General features: G+C 41.4%; 1 protein-coding gene across 9 annotated transcripts in view; it reads right to left on the bottom strand.

The window, feature by feature from the left end:
• Positions 1 to 1,121: 1,121 nt before the first annotated feature.
• The window catches only part of gse1 (Gse1 coiled-coil protein), a 243,310-nt gene continuing 218,616 nt past the window's right edge, over positions 1,122 to 25,815 (bottom strand). For 5 of the 9 annotated variants that reach the window (XM_041222056.1, XM_041222062.1, XM_041222061.1 and 2 more), the window contains 16 exons: positions 23,399 to 23,617; positions 16,581 to 16,780; positions 12,205 to 12,371; positions 11,716 to 11,910; positions 10,895 to 11,074; positions 9,964 to 10,298; positions 9,305 to 9,656; positions 6,828 to 7,411; positions 6,196 to 6,240; positions 5,550 to 5,662; positions 4,545 to 4,812; positions 4,055 to 4,168; positions 3,363 to 3,755; positions 2,991 to 3,266; positions 2,206 to 2,309; positions 1,122 to 1,891 (listed from right to left, as the gene is read on the bottom strand). In XM_041222056.1, the coding sequence (XP_041077990.1) occupies positions 1,754 to 1,891; positions 2,206 to 2,309; positions 2,991 to 3,266; positions 3,363 to 3,755; positions 4,055 to 4,168; positions 4,545 to 4,812; positions 5,550 to 5,662; positions 6,196 to 6,240; positions 6,828 to 7,411; positions 9,305 to 9,656; positions 9,964 to 10,298; positions 10,895 to 11,074; positions 11,716 to 11,910; positions 12,205 to 12,371; positions 16,581 to 16,780; positions 23,399 to 23,617 (3,683 nt within the window). In that variant the 3' untranslated portion in view covers positions 1,122 to 1,753. Of the gene's footprint in view, positions 1,892 to 2,205; positions 2,310 to 2,990; positions 3,267 to 3,362; positions 3,756 to 4,054; positions 4,169 to 4,544; positions 4,813 to 5,549; positions 5,663 to 6,195; positions 6,241 to 6,827; positions 7,412 to 9,304; positions 9,657 to 9,963; positions 10,299 to 10,894; positions 11,075 to 11,715; positions 11,911 to 12,204; positions 12,372 to 16,580; positions 16,781 to 23,398; positions 23,618 to 24,832; positions 25,004 to 25,815 lie in introns of those variants that run through there. The other 4 variants (XM_041222064.1, XM_041222058.1, XM_041222060.1 and 1 more) reach the window with 4 other exon arrangements.

Here is a 25,815-nt window from a genome sequence, read left to right as displayed (position 1 = left end):
TCTCACCAATGGAATATTAAGTGCCTGTAAGGTCACTGAGCAGTCCATGCAGCAGGCAGCATGCCTAATAAATATCAGCTTTCAAAAGCAGGCGACCCCTGAACTAACCTGGTTACCTCATCAGCTCTTTTGAAATTGTCACTGTATTTAACCAGAACATGCATTTGAAACATTTTGGTATACAGGCAAGCAGCAGTTTGTAACAATTAAAAAAAAAAAAACAACAACAAAAAAAAAAAAACCTTGCCCTTTTTAGTTCGGATGCTGGGGTTTAGTGAAGTCTGGTTTCCACATCTTGACTATGTAAGAACTGTACTGGTAATGACAGGTTTAAGATGTTGTGCTACTGTTGTTGGTTTTCAATGGAAGTGATTGTTTCATCAGTATATTAATTAACTCTTTCAGCATTAACTGGAGAGAAAGATAACTATTAGGTTAACTAATTAAATAGTTGCTGTTTTGAGATATGTATAAAGGTCTGGGGTGTTGAAAGAGTTAACTGTATTTGCGCCTCTGCAGTGCTGGTGTGACAACGCAGCACAAGACAGCAAAGCCGTTTCCCAGTACTGGTACAGTTCACATGCTTTAGCGCTTTGGTTTAGATGGGAACAGACTCATGCTATCCTAACATTCTCTTACTTTGCATGGTTTTGTGGAAGCAAGGTATTTGTAGAGATGTCAGCTCTTCTGGATTTGTTGAATCGAACAAAGGGCTTGTTTGGTTTACTTCTTCAAATGTATTAAATGGCAAGAGGAAGGAAGGAAGGTCGTAATACATGTCTTTAACAATAACCTTTGACCTGTGCAATACAGACAGAGGTGAGACAGCTCATGCACCACAAAAAAAAAAAAAAGGATTTTGTTTTCTGTTTAAAACACTTCACAATTTTTTTTTTATCCTGACCAGCAGCAGTACAAACACTAAAAGCATTTTTTTTTTTTTGCCAAAAAGCATTAACATATTAAATGGCAGGCTTTTTTTTTTTTTTTTTTTTAAATATCAATAATTAAAGTAATAAAAACATACAAAATTATTTTAATTTTATGTACATTACAAGGCTGAAGCACCTCTTTTTTTCTTCTTTTACTTCCAAAATGCCGATTTGTAATAAAACATTGCCTGTTTTTTTTGTTTTTTTTAATCTTTCCAAAATGCACACGTATTCCTTCAAAAGATGTTGCTTGTAACACAGTAACTCAATTGTATTCTTCAGTTGTTTCTTTAGTGCATTTCCAGTGGAAAGCCCATTTGGAGAATATGAAAGTCTCAAGTATTATAGTATTATATTAATTTACCAGAGAGAAGCTAGGGGTGGTTGTCTTCAAGTGTTTTCAAATATATCCATTTCTTTTACTTTGTTGCATTGTACCAAGTTTTAATCCTCTAGAACCAAATCCATCTAGGCCTCTTTCTACTGGGCTACTATGGCAACAAAAAAAAGCAGGACATACTTGTATCCAATAGGCTCAATGTCATGTGACACAGGGCGAATGTTGACACATTTGGATGCAAGCATTTTGAGAAGGTAGTTTCACATAGAGATTAGATTTTTCTTAACTGTAGTATTTCCTGTTACTAAAGGTGTGTTCAGATCTGCTGGTTAATACTCAGTTGTGGAGTGTCTTTCTCATGCATGGCACATTCACGAGTTCTTGTAGCTTCAGTCCTTCGCTGTGGAAATGTTCTTTAAATAATCCAGGTAATAAAATAGATTCTCTTTTGCTACTCTGGGGTCCCAGGGTAGGAGGGATGTCACCTGGGGGGGTATCCCTTGAAGTATCCCCTTGACCAGTGCATCTGTGGTTGTGCAAGGCACTTTCGTAAGTGGTCCAGTTCAGCCTGAAGCTTCTCCCTTTCAGAGGCCAGCTTTTGTTTCTGGGACATGAGCTCCTGGTAATCAATGAGGCAAAAATATTTAAAATAAAAGAGGTTAGAAAACACACTCATTAAGACATACATTTACCAATTGTAATGTCAAACACACAAGCATTATCACTGTATAATCTTTCACAAAATGTGAGCAGAACACATGATACTGAAGTAAATACCACTTCACTATCCTCAATACTGAGCGTGTGTAGGAGACAGCTGTGCTCTCATGTTGGATTTAGGTGAGATCCTAATTATCGTCTTGCCCTGCGATGGAATCAGTGTTGGGGCTGCTTCGTTTGCAGGAGTGCTGTTGAGGCGGCCAGTGAACTCACCCCCATGCTGTGTGAGAGCTGCTCTGCAGTTAGACTGAGATTGTAGTGATGAGCCTCCAGCCTCCTGCACTGGGTCTGCAGCACCTGCCGCTCGATACTGTGCTCTGTGAAAGTGAAGAAACACAAGACAATGACAGCCTGTGAGCCTGTGGAAACCACCCTCGCTCATTAACATCATCAGCAGAGATGTCTGCAGCACCACAGGCAGTCCTGAGTCCAGACATGGATTTCAGCAGCAGGGCAGATTAGCCATCCAAGAACTGTTTTTCTTCAGTTTTAAACAGAAAGTGAAGCTGTTACTTAATGTCTGCATTTCTAGAAACCCATTTTACCAGAAGTATGTGCTATATATTGCAGTCGTCTTTTTTTTTTTTTGTCCAACCCACATCAGCTAGTCCTGTTTGTATGAAATTGGTTTACACTCAGAGTCCCCAAAAATCTACAGACAACAGCTTGTAGCAATAAATGTGTATGTATTGTCTGGTAGCAATGAAGCGCAGAGGTGCATCCAAACCAAAGATGCCGTTGGCTACATCATTTATACAATTTCAGTTATTGAGTGGTTGTGTGTGACCGCCACTTGAGGCTTGCTGTGGAATTTTTTTGTTTTGCAACATGCAGAGAAAGTCTTCAAGCTCAGTAATTGGCAACTAGGCTTTCAACTGCAAAAAGTATTAAAACAATAATAATAAATCAACCCGATGTAAAACATTCATTTTTGAGGATAGTACAGTATTTTAATTCCTTATCACAATATATCTGAACTCCAATTTATTACAGCTTACCATCAATGTATTCCTGGTAAGCCTCGAAGATGGCTTCGATTCCCTGCCATTTTGGTCGAGGAGCTTCGTCCTCTTCCTCCTCCTCCTCCTCCTCTTCCGTCTCCTCTTCCTCCTCGGACTCTTCCTCCCGCACCACATTCCGTGCCGCAGTGGTATTGTGCTGTCCGTTGTGCTGCGGATGGGGTGCCCTGACAGAAGACTGCAGCTCAGGAATGTTGTAATGGACCAAAGAGTCCAGCTTGTGATTTGGCTCGGCTACCTGCCCTGCTGCGGATCCTACATAAAAACAAAATAAGAAAAAACTTGATAAGAAAAAGGTGTTGGGTTCTGGTTCAGCTGAATGTGTGCTGTGGTTCTGTACAGGCCACTTACCTTGGTGTTTCTGCAAGGCCTTCTGTGTGGACTGCAGCACTGACTCATGGAACTGGTGGGCAAACTCCTCTGCTGTGAAGCTCTCCCAGGGTTTGCTCCTGCCGTTCTGGCTGAGGGGGGCCTCCTTGGGTGCATTCTGAGCCCGGATGCTGTTCAGGAGGCTGGTGTTCTTCACAGCATGGCCCTCACCCAGCCTGGCCTTATCCCCGCCAGGGAAGGTAGGTACTGCTGCGGCTGCCACTGCTTCCTTTGGTCTGGGCACTTCGGACAGTCGGAGATGCTCTGGCCTGCTAGTGTCCATGGCTTTCTGGGTATCGAGAAGGGAGGGAGTGCTTGCTGTGGCGCTGGGCAGCATCTCAGAGTCTGAGAGTGGGTGAAATGTTGTCTGGTCCACTGAAAAACGTGACACCCAAAAGTATTATTATTATTTGTTTTATAAACTATTCTATTGTCTATCCATACTAAACCCATGTGTAATTATAATTTGGTTCATTTTGGGCCTGACCATTAATTCGCTATCTCGTAAAGCTTTTGCAGTCAGTTTGGAGGAATATCGGTTCAGTTTTAGAATGAGATGGTTTGATAATGTAATTTCACAAAGTCTAGAGTTGACCTTTACGATGATACTACTGGCAGTATAGACAAACAAACTCAGAAGCCAGGTTGATTCCCCATTTGAAATATTGGCTCACCGGTGGAAGGAGCTGCAGGGCTCTTACAGAGGGTGTGAGGGGAGTGCTTGATGGAATCCAGAGTCCCACTCTTCTGTTTTATTGCTTGCAGCAGCTCCACCACTTTTTTATTGTCTACGTGAGATAAAAAGACAATTTTAGCCTTATGCTGAGAAAATGAGAAATAGTACCATAATTTGTAACTTACAGATCAAGCTTTACTGTTTAAAAGCACTGCACAACTGCTCATTACCAAATGGATGGAGTAAAATGGTCTTACTAATTAAAGTAAATTATCTTAAGATAGGCTAATGTTCTTATTCGCTGATTAGAAGGAGGGATCCTGCTGTTTAAGTAGCTTTGCAGAAATGGCAGTTCTGATTTCTAGTGAAGTCACACATAAAACCACAAATATCTGAGTAATGCCTTAGATCTTTCAGCAATTAGGTCTTAGATCTTTCAGCAATTGACACATTTTATAGATTTACCTCAGACTAAGCACCAACCCTACCTTTTCTCTGGTGGGTGTTAATGTGCGACAGGCTGAACATGGTGAGGAATCTCTTCTTCTCCTCGAGCTCCGCGCTGCAGTTCATCTGGTCAGCGGTGTAGCGCGTGCTGAGAGGAGGCGGTGGAGGGGTCTGCCGCTTATTCTGGACAGCCGGTGGGGAGGGGCTTCGTTCTCTCAGCATCCTCCTCCTCTTCCGCCTTTTCTGCTCCAGCAGCTCCTCCTTGTGAGAGCGAGTCGTCAGACCAAACACCTGCAAGAAGCCAGTCTTCTACAAGGAGGGAGAACAGATAAAAAATACACATTCACAGCAAGAACTGTAATGTGCATGCCAGTGAAGAACTGGATGAAGTTGCTTTTTGTGTTTGGTAAGGGGCTGGAAGGAAGGGTTTGGTGGTTATCGCTCAAGGACTGAAAAGCAGCATGGCCTTAGAGGTTAAAGATGGGGGACTAAGAGGCCATGTCTACTCTAATCTTTAATGTTCAAGGCAGCATGACCAACTAGTTGGAGCTGAAGTAAACATTTGGAACTTGTATGAGCTTTTATACTCAAAATATTACATACAAATACAATTTGCTCCATTTTATATTGAAATAAATTAAAACTGTTAACAAAATTACTTGACATGTGCCTCCACTGTCCTTTACCAGTTCTTTCACAAAAAATAGTATTGACCTTGATAAATGTGACCCGCTGAGTTTATATTTTAGCTCAGCCACTCAGGGGGCATATACTACATATAATGCCATTTACCTGCATTAAAATAAGGCTAAGAGCTGGACCACTAATGGAAACAGGTCTGCAAACAGTAAATGGTAAAAATTTCTTTCAGCACTTTTGGGGTCGAAACCACAGGGACGAGAATCCTAGGACCAGGGGCAGCAATGGCCGTCTAACTGCAGCTAACCGTTCCATACATATCTCCTGGTGCATGGCACGTTGTATCATTATTGTACTTTAGCAGCATTTGGAAAAAAATAAGCAAGAACATAAGTATGAGTTAATACCTCGGAGGATTCGTCGAGCTTGAGTGGCGGCTGCTCGGCGACTCGTTGAAGGTGAGCTCGCACCTCCTCCTCATCGCTTTCATCATAGGAGTCATCCAAGTCGTAGTAATAGCCTAATTAGAGAAAACAAAGCGTTGCTGGGGCAGGGAAGTGACAGGCAACCCGCGAGAAACACAAGCTGCTCGCCATGCTGTGTCGGCAACAAAGCACATCAACTGCGCTTCCATCCTGTCAGCAGCTGTCTTAATTAGCCAACAAATAAAACTTTTAAGCAGGGAAGCGAGAAGAAAAAAAAGTAACATTCATTTCTGAAGAGTCAGCTTGGTGGCTACCACACCATACCCTGCTGTAGGCGAGGTGGCAGGTTCATGTCCGGGCACAATACATGAGAAGGCCTTAAACGCAGTCAGCCATGCTGAAGTGACACAGAGGGAGAACTCACAGGGAAGCTAAACTAAATTAGAAAAGCGGAGTCTTAGCTTGGTTTCTTGTTAAATAAGCAAAGACTAGCTAAACACTTAGATTTTAAAAATAAAAATCAGTATGTCACGCATTAATTTCCTGCCAGTTTTTCTTTACCGCATAATCTAAAGCGACAATGTGCAAAATTAAAATTGTAAAATTTTACATGCTGCTTTATACAGACCCAGGACAGGAGACACTTCTGTTGCTGGTGTTGAATCACTGGGACCTGATAAGACCCAACAATGTTTTATTTATTTATTTTTTAATGTAGTCGATGCCAATTATTATTTTTTTATTACTTTTTCCCAGTTTGTTATGTCCAATTATTTTTAGGCTCAGCTCACCACTACCACCCCTGCGCCGACTAGAGAGGTTAAGACGAACACATGCTGTCCTCCGAAGCGTTTGCCGTCAGCCGACCGCTTTTTTTCACACTGCGGACTTACCATGCAGCCACCCAAGAGCTACAGCATCAGAGGACAAAGCAGCTCTCGGTGAGCTAACAGGCAAGCCTGCAGGCGCCCAGCCAGACTACGGGGGTCGCTGGTGCGCAGTGAGCCGAGGACACCCTGGCCAATCTAAGATATTTAAAACACTTAATTAGCAGATGTTTATTAGTGTCAAGGTGAAACATGACACTATAACCCAGATATCCCTGCAAAGGGCATAAGCACATGTCAGTTCCATAAAAAAAACTTAGGTCACAATAACCTACAGCCAGAGCATACAGAATAGCATCTCATAACAAAGGTCTAGGCACAGCTTCAACAATAGACTGCAGTACTGATTAAAGATACATGCAGTCACCCTCACCTTTCTCCCTGGCCTCTCTCCTCCTCCTCTCCTCCAGGTCTAGCTTGCTGACCAGCCTGCGGTGCTGCTGCATGAACTCATCATAGACCAGCATGGGGTCAGGGCCTCGCGACGCCACCTGGTGGTTCCTGTAGGGAGAGGAGCCGGCCTTGTGTGAGGCACTCAGCTCGCTGTACTGACTGGGCAGCGACAGGGACGCCCTCTGCTGGTTCAGGATGGTCTGTGCAGATTTCTCCAGCTCTGCTAAGAAGGTGCCATAGGAATGCCCCCCCTGCTCATGGGTGCCTGGCCCCCGGGTGGGCTGGTACTTCTCTGTCACCTCCTTCCTCTTGGCACTCTCGTCTAGCTTCTCGGAGCTGTACAGCCTCTCCCCCTTCACCAGGGACAGGGCCTGCCGGGCGTGCTCATAGTGACCAGGGTGCAGAGGCTCATGGGCCCGATGACGCTCAGGGTTGCTGTCGACGAAAGAGGCAGGATTCCACAGCGTGGTGGAGGGAGGAGGGTGCTGGGGTTTGGGAGAGATGAGAGGCGGTGGGGCCCCCAAATGCTGAAGATGTTCCCGCATCATTGATTCATGGACAGGTCTGATAAAAAAAAATAAAAAAAAATGCGTGAGCAGTGTCTTTGTGATTGCAGTGTTTGCAAATATCTTTTGATTTCTGTTTTGTTACTGCTTGAAATAACACTTATTTCCATTACACTGTTAAAATATTTAAGACATATTTAATAAAAGTAATCTTACTTGTTTTCTTTTGCTTAATATAACATTTATTTATATTAATATAAAATACTATTGTTCTTAAAATATTTTAACAGTGTAAATTAAACAGAACACTATGACAAACAAAACAGAAAAGCTATGGAATACAAGACACAATAGTAAAATATTCAGTAAAAAAAATGTTAGGTTGAAATGTTGTTAACTAGTTTGTTTGACTTACTATTACTTAATATATCTATAATTTTAATATACTGGACAAAGAATATAAAATTTTAAAAATAAAACTGGAAATACATTTAACGCTTCATTGTTAAATCAACTAAACCAGTTAATTAAACAGCTATCCGCCTCCCAATCAGACTGTGTTAATCATAGCTCTCTGCCCTGCTCATTTATTTTTATGCAATCTCTCTGCTCGGTGCCAGGGAACATAATTATCAATCAGGATTACCAACAGGGCGGATCTGTCTACTTCACATCCCAGGCACAAGCCTGGTATTGTAGTATTAATTAGGATTGACCTCAATAATGCCACAAAAGCTGGGCCAAAAGTAGACATTACAAAAATCTGGAATTATACAAGCTGCTGAGGATAAAGGGAGAATTAGCCACTCTGTGGCTGACCCACAAACTCCTGCTATTCCTCCTAAACCTGCATCAAGTGCTAAACCACCAGATGAAAAACAACAACCAGGCCTTGTCAACAGAGAGGGCTGAATGGGTGGGACCGGCTTAATAACCCAACCGAAAGCAAGTGCCGATCAACAAATATCAGCAGTAATAGGAAGATATTTTTCTTTTAGAGATTTTTTCAGCTTCAGTTTTTTTTAAATGCAGTCTATAATGAAGCGCCTTGTTGCCATATCCATTTTAAATGTTCTCCTCTTGACAAAACAAAGAGCCAGAAAGCCTTCAAACGAGGCCGACTGGATAAATGCACAGTAATAATCAGCTCAAACTTTCAGCTTTTAGTTATTAGTTTGCTGAAAAGGCTACAGCTGTCATATCAGTGAGATGTTCTTACAACACGTCCAGGATGGCATAGTTCTAGGGGAATCACACTGAAAGTGCTTAAGTACATATTCTACAACAAGACCTTGTTGGCAGGGTATATATACGATCAGAGGGCCAAAGCACTTACTCAGTAACTACTGTTGTCTGAGAAAGGCTGGGAAATACTTGCAGCATGCATGACAAATTCTCTGTACTACTCTTAACCGTATATTGCATGTATTGATTTATGCTCGATATTCTCATATGTGGACTATACAGTATGTATCCCAAAAAATTAAGCTCAAAGGGTAGGACTGTATGTATATCCCCTTGTCAACGAAGGTCAAAGGACACTAGATGAATTACAATTTCTGCAGCTCAGCTCACAGCTCCCATTCTATAACTCTACTTGTCTTAAAACCTATTGATCAGTAGAATTTTATTTTCAGTTTTTGCAACATAGCCATTAAAATGGCGGTTCATAAAGCCTGCTATATACTGTAATCCAGTATCAGTTTAGTTTTTGTTTCCAACCAGGAACTAAATATTTAATTTTAAGTATGCATTAAAAGTATGCACACACGACAGCACTTTGAGACTCTAAACGTTGTGCAGCTACAGCGATTACAGTCTTTGTTCACCATCAGACTGCAATAAAAAATTAAAAAGAACAAGCTGAAACAAAACACTTGGCTATTAGTTGAAGACCAGGGTTAAAACCCACTGAATCTGTATCCATATTAATCCACCGATAAGCCCTTACCGGTGGCCATCACTCCACGGGTCCCCCTCAGGTGGTCTCCCAATGTCTAGGTGCTGCTCCAGGACCTGCTGGCGGAACTCGGACACCTGGAACTGGCGGTCCTCCTTCTCCTGCCGCATCTTCCTCTGCCTGGCCAGCCACTTCTCCTCCTCGTTGGTGCGTTGCAGGAGCAAGGCCGTTGCCAGGGCCCCCGCAGGACCACCTACCAGTCCTGGTACCCCGGCGTGTGGCAGGAAGCCGCTGTGGCTGGAGATGAGGCTGGGCACGGAGAGGTGGGACGAAGGGATGGGCGCCGGGTGGACACCTGGCTGCACTGGCTTGGGTGCAGGCAGTGCAGGTTCCTTGGCTTTATCTTTGAAAAAAAAAAAGAGAGAGAGAGATATTAGTCCCACAGCCTAATATACAGCCTGCCAATCACTTGGCTAAAACTTTCAATTCTGGGGTTATTAACAGGTCTTTAAAAGTAACTAAAGAAAGCAGGTATGGTTCAGGAAATGTGTTGTGTGATTGGTGTGACAGCGAGTATTTATTTTACTAGTTAAGGTTGTTAAATAAAGTAACTGCAACAAAGGTTTTTAAAAGTTACAGCAATGCAACACAGGAAATGATTAGCTATGACGCATTAACATAATAAAGGTTTAGTGAATGATGGGTCTCACCGGGCCGGTTTGGCGTCAGTCTTTCCGCTGGTTTGGCTCGGTCCTCGGCTGGCTGGCCCCGCAGGGCGTGCAGCTCGGCCAGATAGTGGTTCTCAAGGGCTTTGGAGGCCTGCAGCTCTTTCTCCCGAGCCCGCTCCTTCTCCCTCTCACGCTCCCTCTCTCGCTCCCTCTCCTTCTCCCGCTCTCTCTCCAGCTCCTTCTCTCTCTCCCTCTCACGCTCTCGCTCTCTCTCCTTCTCCCGCTCCACCTCGCGCTCTCTCTCCTTCTCCCGCTCCCTCTCCCGTTCTCTCTCACGCTCCCTCTCACGATGCCGCAGCTCATCCTCCATCTGGAGCCTAGAAAAAGAACAGTGTTACTGCATGCAGAACGAGAGCTTTGTGGACACTTTCTTCCTCTTTAGCTCTGGGCAATTGACTTGCCATTCTGTGCATTTATCAATCTTAATATAATCCCAGTGAGGTGTCCCATGCAGTTTTGTAAATATTTGTAGATATTTACTCTTAGAAATTATTACCTTATAACCCCATGCTGATAGCTCTGTATGTGCTTCTTATAAAATATTATCAGCACAACAAAAGCCTGGGAATTTCTGAGATACAACAGAGCTTAAGCATGACACTGACAACCTTCTACTGTTGCAAATTGTACAGGCACATCCCTGGCTCAAATAAAAAAGGGAGAGCTTGTGTCTTTTGAAACTGTCTTTAGGGGGAATGGAAACAAACAAAACTGTCACCAAGGTATGGAGGAACATGGAAAAACAGACCCCAAGAAGGAATTCAATTTCAGCTGAAGATTTAAACTAAATAACCTTTCGTTGTGTTAAAAAATAAATAAATAAATACATAAATAAATAATCCACACAACAAATGTCACGTGCTGTTACAAATGGAATGGTCCTGTAGGCATACAGAATGAGAGCAAGGGGTACCTCTCAGAGATGCGCTCGGACTGCAGTGCGGACAAGGAGGAGTGGGACAGTTCTCCAGGGTATCTCACTCCAGGCAGGTGCATGTGGACCGCTGAAGGGTGCATGGGGGGCATTGAGCCTGGTGCTGGCATTGGGTAGAAGGGAGACCTCAGGGCTGACAGACAGAACGAGTCATCCATCCTGCAGAAAGAGAGGAGTGTCAATTTTATCCCATTAACACTGTCGATGAATACTGTACACAGTACAAAGCCATGTTGTGTTTGTCGCTCTGACCAGTAAGTATTGCATTATATCTCGGTGAGTAATTTCTCTTATATATACAAAGGCAGTACAGAAAACTTCAATGGCACAGGGTTCTATTAGTACCATTAACAATGTTTATGTGATGAGTGGAGCACTGCTGGAGTGAACACACAAAGTGTGCTGATATATTGGGGTCATCTACATTAGTCTACAGCAAATAATGGGTCTCAGACTGAGCTGGCAACAAGCACACTAATTGCTTCTAATTTTTTCTCTAGAGAGGCCTAGTCTAGATGATTTTTAATGATCATGCAGACAATAGCTTCTGCATCACTCCCCCACCCCCGACTAAAAATATATCCTCTGGTAAAAAAAGTAATTCATCCTGAAAATGTTCATTTTAAGGCACAATGCGGTCAGAATCTTCCAATGTGAGTTATTAATTATGCATCAAGTGCCACAAATGATCATGTCCTTTTTCTGTACGTCTGAATATATATTTTATCTGCAGTACAACATTTAGCTCTGCTCTATATGACAGAACGGGGATATAAAAATAAGTCTATTAAGAGCTTTACCTATATGCAGAGAAGGGTGGGTGGGCGAGATAGCTGGGGTGGTAGTAGGCGGCAGCAGTGGCAGGATCCAAGCCCAGGGGTGGCATCGATGACATCCTGAGGTCCTCGGGTGTGGGGTAGGGTCTGAAGCCGCGGAGGTAATCCTCGGGGACGCTAGCAGGGGGGACCACATGATGCACCTGCCGAGGGAGGCTACTGGGGAAAAAGATACCAGAAAATAGGTGAACTGGGTTATTTACAATACAATGGCCAAAAATTGAATTTTTATGTACAAGATCATCTAAATAGCAGTATAAAAATAGAGTACTAAACTTGCACTCCTGTTTTTAAAGAGACTTGCATGCACCTCGGTACACTTTTAGTCATTACCAGCAGTAAGACCAACTGAACTCACCACAAAGGGGTTGCAATGCAATCCTACATAAAACTGACCAAAACTATTACAATACAAGCATAGCACCGAAAAGCACTCACAAAAGGAGGACTCACTTGAGAGGCTGGAAGCGTGGGTCCTGAACAACAGAGTTGGGGTTCAGTCCGAAGGCGTATGGGTTCCCGATGAGGTGGGCCGGAACCGAGGGGCCCCCTTTCTCCTGCTGCTGGGAGTGCTCTGGGCCTAGACGATCCCTACTGCTTCCCCGGGACCCTGACTCCGCCTGTAGGGGTGACACAAACAAGGGTGTTAAGATTGGGGCTCCTCAGATGTGAGCATTTACCCTCTGCATCACAGGCAGGGCATATTTTAACAACTCCAAATGCATCTTTAATGTTAGCTTAATTAGATCTTTTTACAAGCCACTTACAATTAAGTTGTAGATTAACAGTTTAGAGTTTAAAATACTGCCTAAACCACTGTCAATCATAGGTTTTCCTTAGTGCTTACACAATGGAAGGCCAATTACCTTTTATATTCTGTAAAAGTATTTTCTATATACTGTACATATATGGTAAATGACAGACAAAAGTAACAGCAGCACTCTGAGAGTGCCATTGTCTAGCTCACAAACACCAGGTAAGGGTGGTGGGACTGTGGTAGCTGCAAGTTCACCCACAGTGTCTGTTTGTCTATGATCCTCTACTTGAACGCAGGAGAAATGAACCAGAAAATCCCATCAGTGGCAAAAATAAACCTGGTGACATCTGAAATGTATTGATAAGGAGGTAAGATGAGAGAAGGGGGTAGTTTGGGGTTAAATTGACCTGCGGTATCCATGGAATTAGGCGTTTTTTGTTGGCTCCGCCTCCATTCTGTTTCCAGCAATAAAGAAAATCTCATTTTGTGAAGCACTACCTTCCTCCCGAGGCTGTCCCCGCTCCTATGCAGGCTGCATGCCGAGAGCCACTGACCCGTCCCGACTCTGATGTGCTAACATGTAATATTAAATGGCAGTAATGTTTTTTTTTTTCTGAGCAGCATGTCGCTTGCTCCTTGTTTTTTAATGTGCTTCACTGGGCAATAAGCCAACCCCGCTCCCCCCCACCCTTCAAAAGAGTGAACATCTTCTAATTGTTTTCTGTGCTGTGGGTGGGGGGGAGGAGGGGTTAGGACCTCTTAGCAGCACCCTAAATGTTTGCCGAGGCAGAAAAGTGGTTCAGAAATGTCAAAAGAACTCAAAATCAGAGATCAAGCTGTAAAACTTGAAACGCGTCTTTTTTTTCTCCCTTTTCCCAAGGCATTGATTGATCTGTCTAGCAAAGAATCCAGCCTTTTTGAATAGTAGAAACCTAGCTATTAAAAAAGCACTCTTCTATTTACTGGGTGGATGCAGGCATTTAGCAATCTATCCTCCCGGTGAATAATATCAAGATGCATTAACAGAATTTGAAGAAAGATTGTCATGTCAGTGAAATAATATCCAAGTAAATGGCACAGAATTATCTCTTTATTGGACTGAGAGCATTTAAAAAGAGCTTTTTAATATCTGAAGACGCCACCTCTCCTTTCATTCAAACACAAGCAAAGTTTATTCTTGTTGTTTTTTTTTTAATTAACATCTTTAAAGAGAGAACTCAAAATCACTTTATTGTAAGTGGTTGTACTTAACTATATTACTAGTGCATTCTAATTCAGTTATAACAGAATGCATGTGCTAACTTTGTGATTACAAATGTCACCAACTGCCAGGTTGCCGCATGTCGCTATAGACTAAATAAATGGTGCACTAAAACTGCCCTGACAACAGGAAAAAAAAAAAAAAAAGTGTGTGTTTCTAATGTCATCGTCGGCTTCCCCTACTCATTAGGGATCCCATGGGGCCCACAATACTACAACACTCACAGTTAATGAAGAACATTACATTTGTATTAGTCATTGACAGCTGAAAACCATTCAACAAAAAATGTAAATAATTATGTTTTTTAGAAGGCAAAAAGAGTTATGATTCGCAATCTTTGCTATATAAATATGAACAGGGGTTTTGCTCTGCCTGTTAAGATTTTAGTATGACAGTATAAGGACCAAGGGCCAAACTGTACCTCAGGCCAGTTTCAAAAGTATACCTTGGCCAATTCAGTCAACCAGTTGTTTTTTTTATTGTCCAACAACAAGTTTATTGAGAACTATATTCATGTCCCTTAAATAATTAGCATGACAAGCTGGCAAATTTAAAAATGAAGGCAAAATACATTACAGTAAAAGCTATTATTTTCAAATGTACCAAATTTGCCTTTGCCTTAACGAAACAAACAAGAAAATATGTTTAAACTTGCATAAAACGAAGAGGACCTGTCTGGGAGTTACATTTGGAAAAGGAGAACGAACAGAAAATAAATAAATAAATGTCACAGAAAACAAATTTTATTTAAGCAAAACTAGATTTTGTTGTATCACACAGGGTGGTGCTATTCAAATGACTCCAATTTGAATTTTCCTTTAGCATTAAAAGCAGATTCAAATAGTTGAGAGGGAGGTCATAGACCTATATATAAAAAACTCCTTTATATTGTTTTCTATGGCGCAGCCACACAAAGGAGTGACATAGCCTGTACCCCACCCCCCTAGGGCTTCCCTGAGTGGTTATCTGTTGAGCGGTCAAACCAGTGCTTGAACCCATGACCTTTCAGACTGCTGCCCTGTATTCTAAAAACTAAACTGCTTACGACCACTAACAATAAGGAAAAGACTACTGAACAGAAAATATGTCTGCATTCAAATACTTGCCACGGCTTTATTTAAACAGGTTTACAAGGCTCATGGGGTCATAAAGTCTTTCAAAAGATTCCCCATTTATGTGTTTCTGATTGAGCAATAAATGTAATTTTGTCTATTAAAAAACAATTACAAGTTGTTGGATGAATACACCAGATACCTACAGTCATTAAAAAGAGACACAGGGATGTTCCTTTGAATCAGGAGGGGCCAAGAGATGTGTTCTCCTGTTATCAGCTTCAACCACCGCACAGGCAAACAAAAACCACACTAATAAATGAAAGTGTGTTACATGCTGTGAATATTAATGCAGCACAGGACTGTCCCTTAAAACCAAATGGGTTCCAGATTATTGTCTGTGTTTTTATTTCAATCCATATCGATGAAATGCTCAATACTGCTGAATTTCGCAAAAGGAAAAATAAAATAAAAAAATGGCAAACGCTTTAACTGGAAGTCTTTTTCAATATCTACAACTAATATCTGCTGTCTCACCACAGCCTACACCTTCGAATTTCCAGATAAAAGCTACATTAAAAAAATACAAGACTGTGTACATACCATGAACATTCAGTACTGGATGGTTTTTCTTTTAACTGACAAGGCAATAATTTCCATTAGTCAAAAATTAAAATGGCCAGACTAAGCAAAGCAATCACCCAGCGCCAAAATCAGACAACAGGACTCTGGACTTCATAAGCCCTTTCCAGTAATTAAATCAAAGGAAATCAGGGATTTTGATGGGAGCTGTAACATCTGTTGACTTTTTTTTTTGCGCAGGCAGCCTGACCCATCGCTAACCTTCCTCTAAGAGGGAGATGGGAGATCTTTGTCCCCTCTGCAGAACGGGGGCCTAATAGAGGAGGGGGCAGATGGAGGGTCATAGGTTAGTGCAGAATGCAATGGGACAATGCTCAGGGAAGGGAGACAGCAATGATAACTCAGGGAGCCCCACAAGCACACAGTCCCCAGGATCAATCTCTAAAGCACTGCTGAAACAATCCACTGCAGTTTACTCACACTATGACAATGAAAGGGAGTACAACACCCACTTAATCTGGTTATTATCATATTAGGGCTATATCCTTTGTATGCTTCACACATTACCAGGACAACAAAGTGTTATGTTATGAATATTACTAACACCGACCTCTGCCTAACCCTCTGCAATGAATATTAAGTTGTATTTGTGTCTATCTTGACTGTCTGCACTTACGTGGTGCTGTCTAGTGTTAATACTGATGTTAGAGTCCCGCCCGGGTCCGATTTTTATGAACTGCTTCTGAACCAGACCCACTACTACTGGACCCGACCCGAACCCACAACCTGCTGCAACACCGTATTCTTACCCGCGACCTGATCCGACCCGCTTTAATAAGACCTTCATGTCCGTTATATTCATTTTTTATGATTCCAAAAGAATCCCACACTTCTGATTTACCTTTTTTACTATTATCCACTACATGATGTTAGCCCTCGCATGATATAAACCCGAACCGCAAAGCATGAAAAAGTTTTTCCGACCCGAACTCGACCCACTTTTGCGAGTCACCCACATCTGTCAGAAATGTCTCAACATATGTGTAAACAAGAGGAACATCACGGATAGCAATGAATTGTTATATATCAAGGGTATATAAACAGTGTTAAAATTCTGGACCTGATGGCTTTCTACACCAGGGCAGCAGAACAGCAGGACAGTAGAAGAGTGGGGTACCTGTCGGCCTTCGCTCCTCCACAGCCCGTTGACTGTTTTGGTAGGTGCGATGGTGACCACGGGAGGGGTGCTTGGCACGCTGTGGCACCCCTGGGGTACGATGATGGGACCCATGGGTCCCCGCTTGGGTGTGCTGGCTGGTGAGCTGTGATTGGTGGCTGGAGACGAGACCGGGGAAGACTCACTGCTAATCGACGACCCTGGAGAAGAAAAACAAACAAAAAAAAGACATTCGATTTAAAATGCTGAAACTATAACAAACATTTTTACCCAATATAATCTCACAGTGCAGGTGAAACACGTCCTTACACTGTAAGCTACTGTATGTTACTACCCTAGTGAGGTATTCAGGAAATGTTCCACTGAAGACACTGTAACCACAGCTTACAGCAGTGGAGTTAACCAAACCACATCTTCATGGGGGGTTCAATATTACATTTCTCAGAGGAACAGAAACGGTTGCCTCTTAAGAAACTGAAGACATTTTCCATTATTTGCAATGGGAATCCTTCAGCACAGGGAAAAGGTTAACAGCAGGTCAGGCCCTGGCTACATTTACCTAATCATAGCTTGGCTTTAAAGGCGTTCTCCGAGCCAAAGCACAATTTCTTAGAGGAAGTAGAAACTCTGATAACTTTTAGACTAGTTTTTTGGGGTCCCCCCCCCCCTTGCTGCTTCTTACAGTAAAAACCAAAGTGGCACCACTCCATTGAGAGAAACAAACTAGGTCAGAATCTTAGAGTGTTTGCGCTCCCTCAATAAATGCAATTAACTTGTGTGTGTGCTGTACAGTAATCCTGTCAGTCTTTACCACATCAGTTTCAGCTGCGCTCACCCAGAAGGGTCACAGCACAGTTACTGTAATATGGCTGCTTAATCCCATGTGCCTGGATTACACACAGAACACACTACAAAACTGAATGAGACAATCAGCGCTCTTTTTGAGAGGGACAAACACAAATGTTTCCTCTTTGTTCCAGTTGTAGTTTGTATGAAAACACAGGGCTGCTCTAAAGTTGCTTTTTTTATAATTCCAATTCGATATTGTTATGTTAGGCTTGTAATAAACATCACTTCCTTCTTTTACAGTATTTTAAAAGCAAGGCTTCATTTCACTGAAAATGTATTTCAGACAATATAAATGAAACACTTGATAAAATACATACATAGCCAGCTCTTCTACCGATAAACTTAAGTGTTTTGGCATAAGTGTGGTAACAGGAAGCTAGCTTTAAAAATATTTATTTAAAAAAAAAAAATAATTTGGTTTGGCTAAGAAGCAGCGTTTAAGTCTTTAAAAATCAGAACTGCCACAATACAGAATACTTTCCACAGCTGTTTTTTTTTTTTTTTTTTTTTTAACACCTTATAGTAACCAACCATAATACTGACTTTTCAATTTTAATGCAGCGGTATGAAATGGCAAATCAATGAGTTAGTAGCAAGCAGCAATGGAAGCTCAGCAGCAGCTATGATTGAATCAGCCTTTGGTTGAATGGTAACATTTGTATGCATTACTATATTAACGCATCACAATAGCATGTACCAATACCTATTGGCAATCCTTATAGTGTTATATTAGTACCAGTGTGAGGTAACAACAGGACCACTGCAATATATTCTAAATCTACTGGTGGATATGTTGTGGTCTGCTAATGGCTTTAATAGTTTTCTGTATTTAACACCACCACTGTGCAGCTTACAAAAACGGTTCTTAATAGTTACACCATCATTACAAAAAAAAAAAAAAAAAATGAACCACCTTTTTCTTTGTCGTAAATGGAAATCTCAGTGGCGGTGAACTTTTTTTTTTTTTTTTTTTTTTTTTTTTTACTGAGAGGAGACATTAGGAAAGAGGCAGAAGGCTGATAAGATTTGAAATCTATGGAAGCATATCTTGACAGTGCAAGGCCAACACCAATTAGTGGTGTAATCCCCTTTGAGTTAGAAAGCCATTACTCTCCCTGTGATCGTTCTCCAATCAATACTCGCTCAGGACTGGAGCAGCAATTAACAGGACTGAAGCCTTCCTGCAGACTCTCTAACTCTCAGTGTGTGGCTCAGCACAGACACAGAGTGAGGGAGAGAGGATGCAATGTGTGTAACTAACTCTCCTTATTCAGAGCAGTTAGTCAATGAAACCAGTCTGGGTTTGAGAAACAACAAAAAGGACAAGAGCAGAAACGCCAAGGTTCATTGTCCGACCTCAGCCGTCAGTACCTCTGAGAAAGAGATTTAGCCCACAATACTGACTTGTCAAAGGGGAATTAGCATGCATCTCGCTTCATACTGTACATAAAATAAACCTACTGCATTCCTACATCAATGCATTAGAGCTTTGACAATATAAATAAATACATCAAATAAATATCTTGACTCCCCCCTCGTACCCATTTGTAAATCAAACCAAACACTAGTTTCCATTATTCTACACATCATCTGCAGGATTCCATTTTCTGCTGTTCCCATGAGAGTAAGCCCTGACTGTGTCACAGCAGGGGGTGTGACCCATCCTGTCTGGGACAATGCATAGCCAGCCTCACGCTGCCAGACGAGTTCACATTGTGACCTGGCCCCACAAGGCTGGTATGCACGCCCTGAGTACACCCCCTACCCCTCCCCCAGGTATGGCTTTTTAATGCTTTAACTCTTTTCATGCTGCAGTGTGTTCCTTGAAATGCCTGTGGCTAATGCTGTTAAATAGAATTTTCTTTACAATATCCGCGAACTACCATGAGGAACCACTACCATCCCACAGCATTACCATCAACAGAAGCACCAGGGATTTAGAATATTTATGGAACTGTGGTCCTGCTACTGTAGCACACTGCTAGTGATGTGGTCCGTTTACATGTACATATTGAAAATTGCTGAAATTACATTAAGTTAGAAACTAATTCTTAAATTGCAGATAGCAGAATGCATTCTCTTTCATACTGAACTCGCTACCCCTTCTTAGAATGCAACCTGTTAATTAATGCTGTTAATTAAAATGCTGAGCATCTGAAATATCCAAGAAACAAGGTCAACTGTACTATACGAGACTTGTTTTCAATGAATCGCATGTTTTTAAAACTAGGTCTGATAAAGGCAGGATAATGGTACAGTATGTGACACATTAGCTGGCTTACTCCCACTGCATAACCAAGTAATTGGATTTATTTACCCATTATTGTTAGCCGGAAAATAATAATACACATGGTATAGAGGTGCTGTCAAAAAAATATACAATACATTTCACAATAAATAGGATTTGGTTTAACCGTTTGACAATGTAAGAATTAAACAACAAAACCCCAGCTGCTTTAGAGCTGTCAGATTGACATGGAGGGTATTTTCAGTTCTCTTATTTGGCAAATGTTTAACTCAGAGTTGTTGCAGCTCCACGATAATGCCCTGAAAAGGTGGAATAATCTATGTCCAGGTTTCTAGGAGCCTCCAGGTAGGAACGGAGCTGGGCCTCCACACTGAATTATTAAAAAGCTGAGCTGAGCTGAGCTGCAGAGGCCTGTTTTTTTTTTTTTTTTTTTTTTAATTATTGTTTTTTTTTTTCTTCTTGCACCTTTCCTTTTTTTTCAGCACAACTGAGTGTTAGCTTACCAGCCCCATTTCCCTACTCCCCCTTTCACCTCATCCCCACAGCTCGCGTCTCCAGCATACATCTTCAACATTCTCCCAGGCAGGGAATCATCAAGCCTGCATCCATTTTTTAAAAGTTCATTTACAACAGTTAGTAGCAACTAAAGGCTTTGGGAATTGCCCCGGAAAGTTCTGCAATACGTCAAGCAGATTACAAAGGGCTGGACAGAGCCTGGTTTTACATTATCTTGCCTAGGGGTACTAGCAGATTGAACCTTCTCTGGCTTTTTTCCCCAACCCCCCCCCCCCCCCCCCCGCCCCCCCCCCTACCCCCCCCCCCCCCCCCCCCCCCCCCCCCCCCCCCCCCCCCCCCCCCCCCCCCCCCCCCCCCCCCCCCCCCTCCCCTTTTTCCCTTCTTGAGCTTCACTGGCAACTACTGGTGCACAATTGCACAGGCAGATGGACTCTAAATAATATGCAAGCCATCTGAATTTCAGCAAACTGGTGTCATTTTGTGATATGCAAATACTATTTAAATCCATTCACGCAACCTGTCTCCAAGAATAGGCTTCATAAGCTGCACTGGATGAAGGAGAAAAGACAATAATGTGCGTTGATTTCTGCATGATGTGCTTCCACAAGGTGCTATGTCATTTGCAGCCACATTTGTAGACTTGTAAATTAATTACTAATCATTCTCAAAGGCCTAGAAGGGTTCTTCCCTTAAAAAAAAAATATCTCAAAATAAAAGTATGGTGACTAAACAACACACATGTCATTGGTTTAAAATTCAGTAGCATGCTATCAAACCTGCTGTAAAAAAAAATATTAAAAAAAGAGCTATACAGTTTATCAGTGCTGGGGCTGTGTCAGCCTTCTATTTTAAATATAAATATAGTCATGCTATGTAATTACCTTAAAAAAGCTAGAGTACATCTCATCAATTCCTCACAACTTACACGACTTAAATTTAACCCAATGGCATCGTCTAATCTTCAAAAACACCCTAAATATGATTTTCAGACCACGTGAAAACAACACTAACACAAATCTGGATTCTGTAGTAGATAGTATTGACACTTACACACCTGAAATTCACTTTTAACATCTATTTTGTCTCTGAGCCACTCAATGACAACTATAAACTAACTAGCATCTCTCAACCATTTTGAATGGCCATGAACTTGTCTGTGTCAGACAGTCACAGTAACAGCTTCTGTGAATTTAAAATAATGTATTCTTTATTCAGCCCCTACCCCACAACACTAAACAAGCTCACACCCAATTGTTTGTGCAGTGGAGTACATTAGCTAAGTCTTTCCCAGCCTTTGGGGTGATTTCTTTTTTAAACAAACATATTCACACGATATTAGGCAAATTCATTATTTAGCAAGCAGTGCACTGCTTGTGGCGAAAACAGCATTAAAAAAAGCCTAAAGGTATACTCAAAATTTCAATGAACTGTATCACAATGAAATTACAATGTCTTTATTTTATTTATTTTTTATAAAAAGAAATGTGCGAATGTGGAAGTGAGTGGTGGTCTCTTCTTTATTCAAAGGTGCTCTGGGGGTCTAGCAAATGATATGACATTTCAATTGCGTTTGTCTGAATTTAGTTTTTAAAGCTGTACCCTCCAGATACAACTGTTTTGTGAGACAAGGAGGCAGAAAAAAAAAAGGATATGCAAAGAAAGCCATTAGGAAAGAAAAAATGAACATGGAAGGCCCACTACAGTACAAAGGAAATATTACAATATACACTCCAGTCCTATTGTCTGCATACTGTATATTATAATAACACTGGATGAGGCTGCTGCATCTTGGCTCACAACGCTAGTAACAATCTCTCCTTTGAAGCGTCCACGGCTAAAAGAGCCCTCCCCTTTTAAGAGAACAGCTGTTTACATCTGCATGCAGAAACACGAAACGTCATTATATACTGCTGTTTAAAAGCTGACTGAGTTATAACTGTGTGATGATTTATTTCAAAGGTAGTCTTATGATATCATCAATAAGCATTAAACACTATTAAAATCCCCTTAATTACACTGTGCTTTTTTGCACCATAGTAACATGCATTTCCTTGGACAATGTAACAGAGAAGTGTTTTTTATAATATACTGCAAGTCATACTGGCCTGAGTTTTCCACTTTTGTCCCTTAATTTAAGCTAAATATCACAGTTTAAGGGACATGTAATGTGGAAATCAGAAAAAGATAAACCAGGTGTACTTATTGATTTATTGTCTTATTACAACCACATCCAATTCTGCATTGAAACCTTGCCAAATTATTTTGTACATCAATATCAAGGCACTACAACACAAAGTTCTGTTGCTCAATACAGAAACGGTTCCTGCTCAGAAATTTCACAACCTTGTCAAAATTGAAATGTTTAATTTTCATTAAGAGATACAATAAAGGATTTTAAAATGAAAAGAGCTTCAGTTTAGTCCCTCTTTTGCTCAAGGACCCAGACACTGTACAGCGTAACCTGTTTGTTTGTTTGCCACAGAAACAACGTCAGGCCTGTCTGCTGAGTGAAGACTTTAGAAAGGGCGGCGCAGTGGGTTTCTGACAAACACCAACACCAGCACACTCAGCACTTTGAAATCTGCTTCCTCTGGGAGTTGGTGTGAGTGCTGTGGTGCAAACAGAGCGTTCTGTGGTTCCCTCCATCACAGGCACTCAGATTCAGTGTCTGGGGGCTGGCTCGATGGGCATGCAAGTGGGTTCCTGGGTCTGAAGAGCTGCCAGTTTGTCTGCCTGCAAACAATACATTTCAAAATGCCACCAGGATATCCCTAAGTGGGACGTGTCTGGAAAAGCAGGACTACTTAAGTGCATTTTTGACTCCCGCACGATATTCAAAAACATAGCATACCTTTCAAAACCACTGTATCTAGTGCAAACTCTCATTTACACTTTGTGCCATACCGATGATCACAGTTTAACATTGTTTTCTTTTCATTGTTTTCTATTGCATGGTTCACTATGCCAGCCAGTTAAATTTATAAATTGAAGCCATTAGTGCAAGTACTTGTTATCTCATGGTCTCACACTAAACTAGGCACAGAACTCAGCAGTGCTGTATTTAAGGTCACATTCAAGAACCTGTTAATCCTTCTTACCATCCAATTTGAAACTCTGAAAATGATTTCAAAAGACTCATCAATTACTTATAATTCATTTTTTCAGATTCTTTTTAAACACAGAGACATGCAGACAGGCGGCTCACCTCTTGGCTCTTCGGCTTGTTTGGCGAGTTTGCGGAGCGCGGCGGCGAAGCTGGAGGAATGCGCCGACTGCACGGACAGAGCGCTGTTGGCGGCAGGGCTGCCATTGGGCACAATGGAGCCGCTGAGAGGGGACGGGGTCAGGGGGCTCACTGTGGCGGTGGTCCGAGTCGCGGTTGAGATCATTCCTAATGAAGGTGACTTTGGCTCATGGCTCATGCCTGGAAAAATGAAGAGAAAAAGAAAAGGACTGTAATAATTGTATTATTCTTTAAAGTCACTAGTTTGCATCACTTAACTTTGCTTTAGTATATATATATTATATATTATTATATAATATTATATATAATATATAGATATATATATATTTATTTTTCAGATTAGAGAACTTTGGTGGAGTCAAGGTTACACAGTTCTTTATACAGATTTTACGGGTTGAAGGACTGAGTCACAAAGTTCTAAGGTCACATTATGTGTCAGTGTTGTATTTGGATTCAAACCTAAAATGTCATCACTCTTAGCCATTAGGTCATGCAGTTGCGTTTCAATTGCACAGAAAAAAAGAACCTCCACACAAAGATGACAATTCAGCGTGTTTGTGGAGTGTGACTAATTCTGATACAAAATACTTTGATAACTTAACTGGCAATATAGAAGTAAAATGGCAATTGCCATCTTGAAAACAGCACTGAAATTACTCTATAGTCAAAGTATTACAAAAAAAATTTTAGTACAGAAAAATGTTTTAGTCCAAATATAAATAGAGGTTTAATATAGCATGGTTTCAAGACAAAAATAATTACTTTCCAAAAACCTCATTGGGTTTGTGAAAAGCTGGATTTGGAAGCTCAACTGAATTACTATTGTATTCAACAAAATATAAACTAAAGTGTTGTAGACAAGTGATTTCCTTTGCTGTAGGTCCACGGACAGCCCCACATTAATCCCCCAGACTTTTGAAAGCCCAATATTTAAAATACTGTTTTGCTTTTTCAAATTTAGGTCTTCAGGCAGCCAAGCATAATTCTGTAATTTTGCTAGGCAACATACAGTTTCCAATCAAGTACATGTTAGAATACATTCCACTGTACTAAACTACTTTAATTGTTAATACAGCAACAGTATCCAAGTAGTTATTTTTAACTAGATCACATAAGCGCAGAGAGAATGATGCAGTTGTATAATGACACAACTACTACTTTAAAAACAATCAGCATGGAAACACTGGTATTTTTTAATAAATATTAAACAGTATTTTATTGTAGTTTCAGACAGAGGGACATGGCTGATTCACTGTTAAAAAGGAAGGTTGCCAGCATCAGGGAACCTTTAAAAAACTTTTTCTGAAACCACACACACACACATACACACACACAAACACACACACACACACACTTAAACCCTTAATTAAAATTGTAAAAATCCAGACAGCTTACTGCACAGCACAGGTCTGAATTGGTTGTACATCTTCGTATGTTCAGTTGAGCTGACGAGTGGAAGGAGGCTGAGGAAAACACCATTTTTTTCCCCCCCACAAAGACCGTTCGAAGCTTATCTAACAAAGCAACGTACTACACACTCTGCCTATCTCTCTCTCTCCACGCTCTCTCGCCTACTGAAAACAGACAGAAACATTCTCGGTTTAGCAGCTGCTGCAATGTCACATGATCCCCCCCCCCCCCCCTCTTTCCTCGGCCACTCTTAGATCACACAGGCATGCTGCTGGGAGAGGGGTAGCTGGCTCCATTCAGCATGCTTGTAACAGCATTGATCGCGACATTTGACCCTCAGTGTCCTTTACTGCTTGCTGAGGATGAGGGCAAAAAGGCATGTCAAGTTTGACATACTACAGTAACACTTCCACAGGAGACAGAAAGGGGGCAGTGGTCGTACTGTAATTACAGTATCTGTAATATGGCTAGCCATGTACTATATAATGTGAGGAGTACTCAACCCCACCCAAAATGCTTTTGACCTCAAAACAAAATCGGCCGAGTTGAATTGCTACCTTTTTTTTGCAACCCAGGGCTAGGTGAAAGAAGAGATGCAGTGAATTAACCTGCTGCACCCTTTTGAATTATTAGCTTTAACAAGGAATTTCAACGGCCTTTTAAAAGAGTTACAATCTGCTTTAGATTTCAACAAATATAAATGCATTAGTACGTGACACATATAATTAAATCTATTTTTAACCCTTTCTATACCCCTGGAATTGTAGGCTGCTTAAGATTAATTTGATTGTCAACTTTTTTGATGTTCAAAGGTTTCTTTGCTGTATTAAGACACTATACTCTGTGGGCTCAAAGCACAGCCCTCTTCCTTTCTCAAGTAAATCAAATTATCTGTGCTTACATTCCCCCCACCCCCCTTTCATTTTTTTAAAGTGAGATTTGCAATGATTTAGAGTTCTTTGGTTTAA

This window comes from Polyodon spathula, chromosome 21 (assembly GCF_017654505.1).
Source record: "Polyodon spathula isolate WHYD16114869_AA chromosome 21, ASM1765450v1, whole genome shotgun sequence".
NCBI classification, from domain to species: Eukaryota; Metazoa; Chordata; class Actinopteri; order Acipenseriformes; family Polyodontidae; genus Polyodon; species Polyodon spathula.
This window is presented reverse-complemented; position numbering and strand designations above follow the sequence as displayed.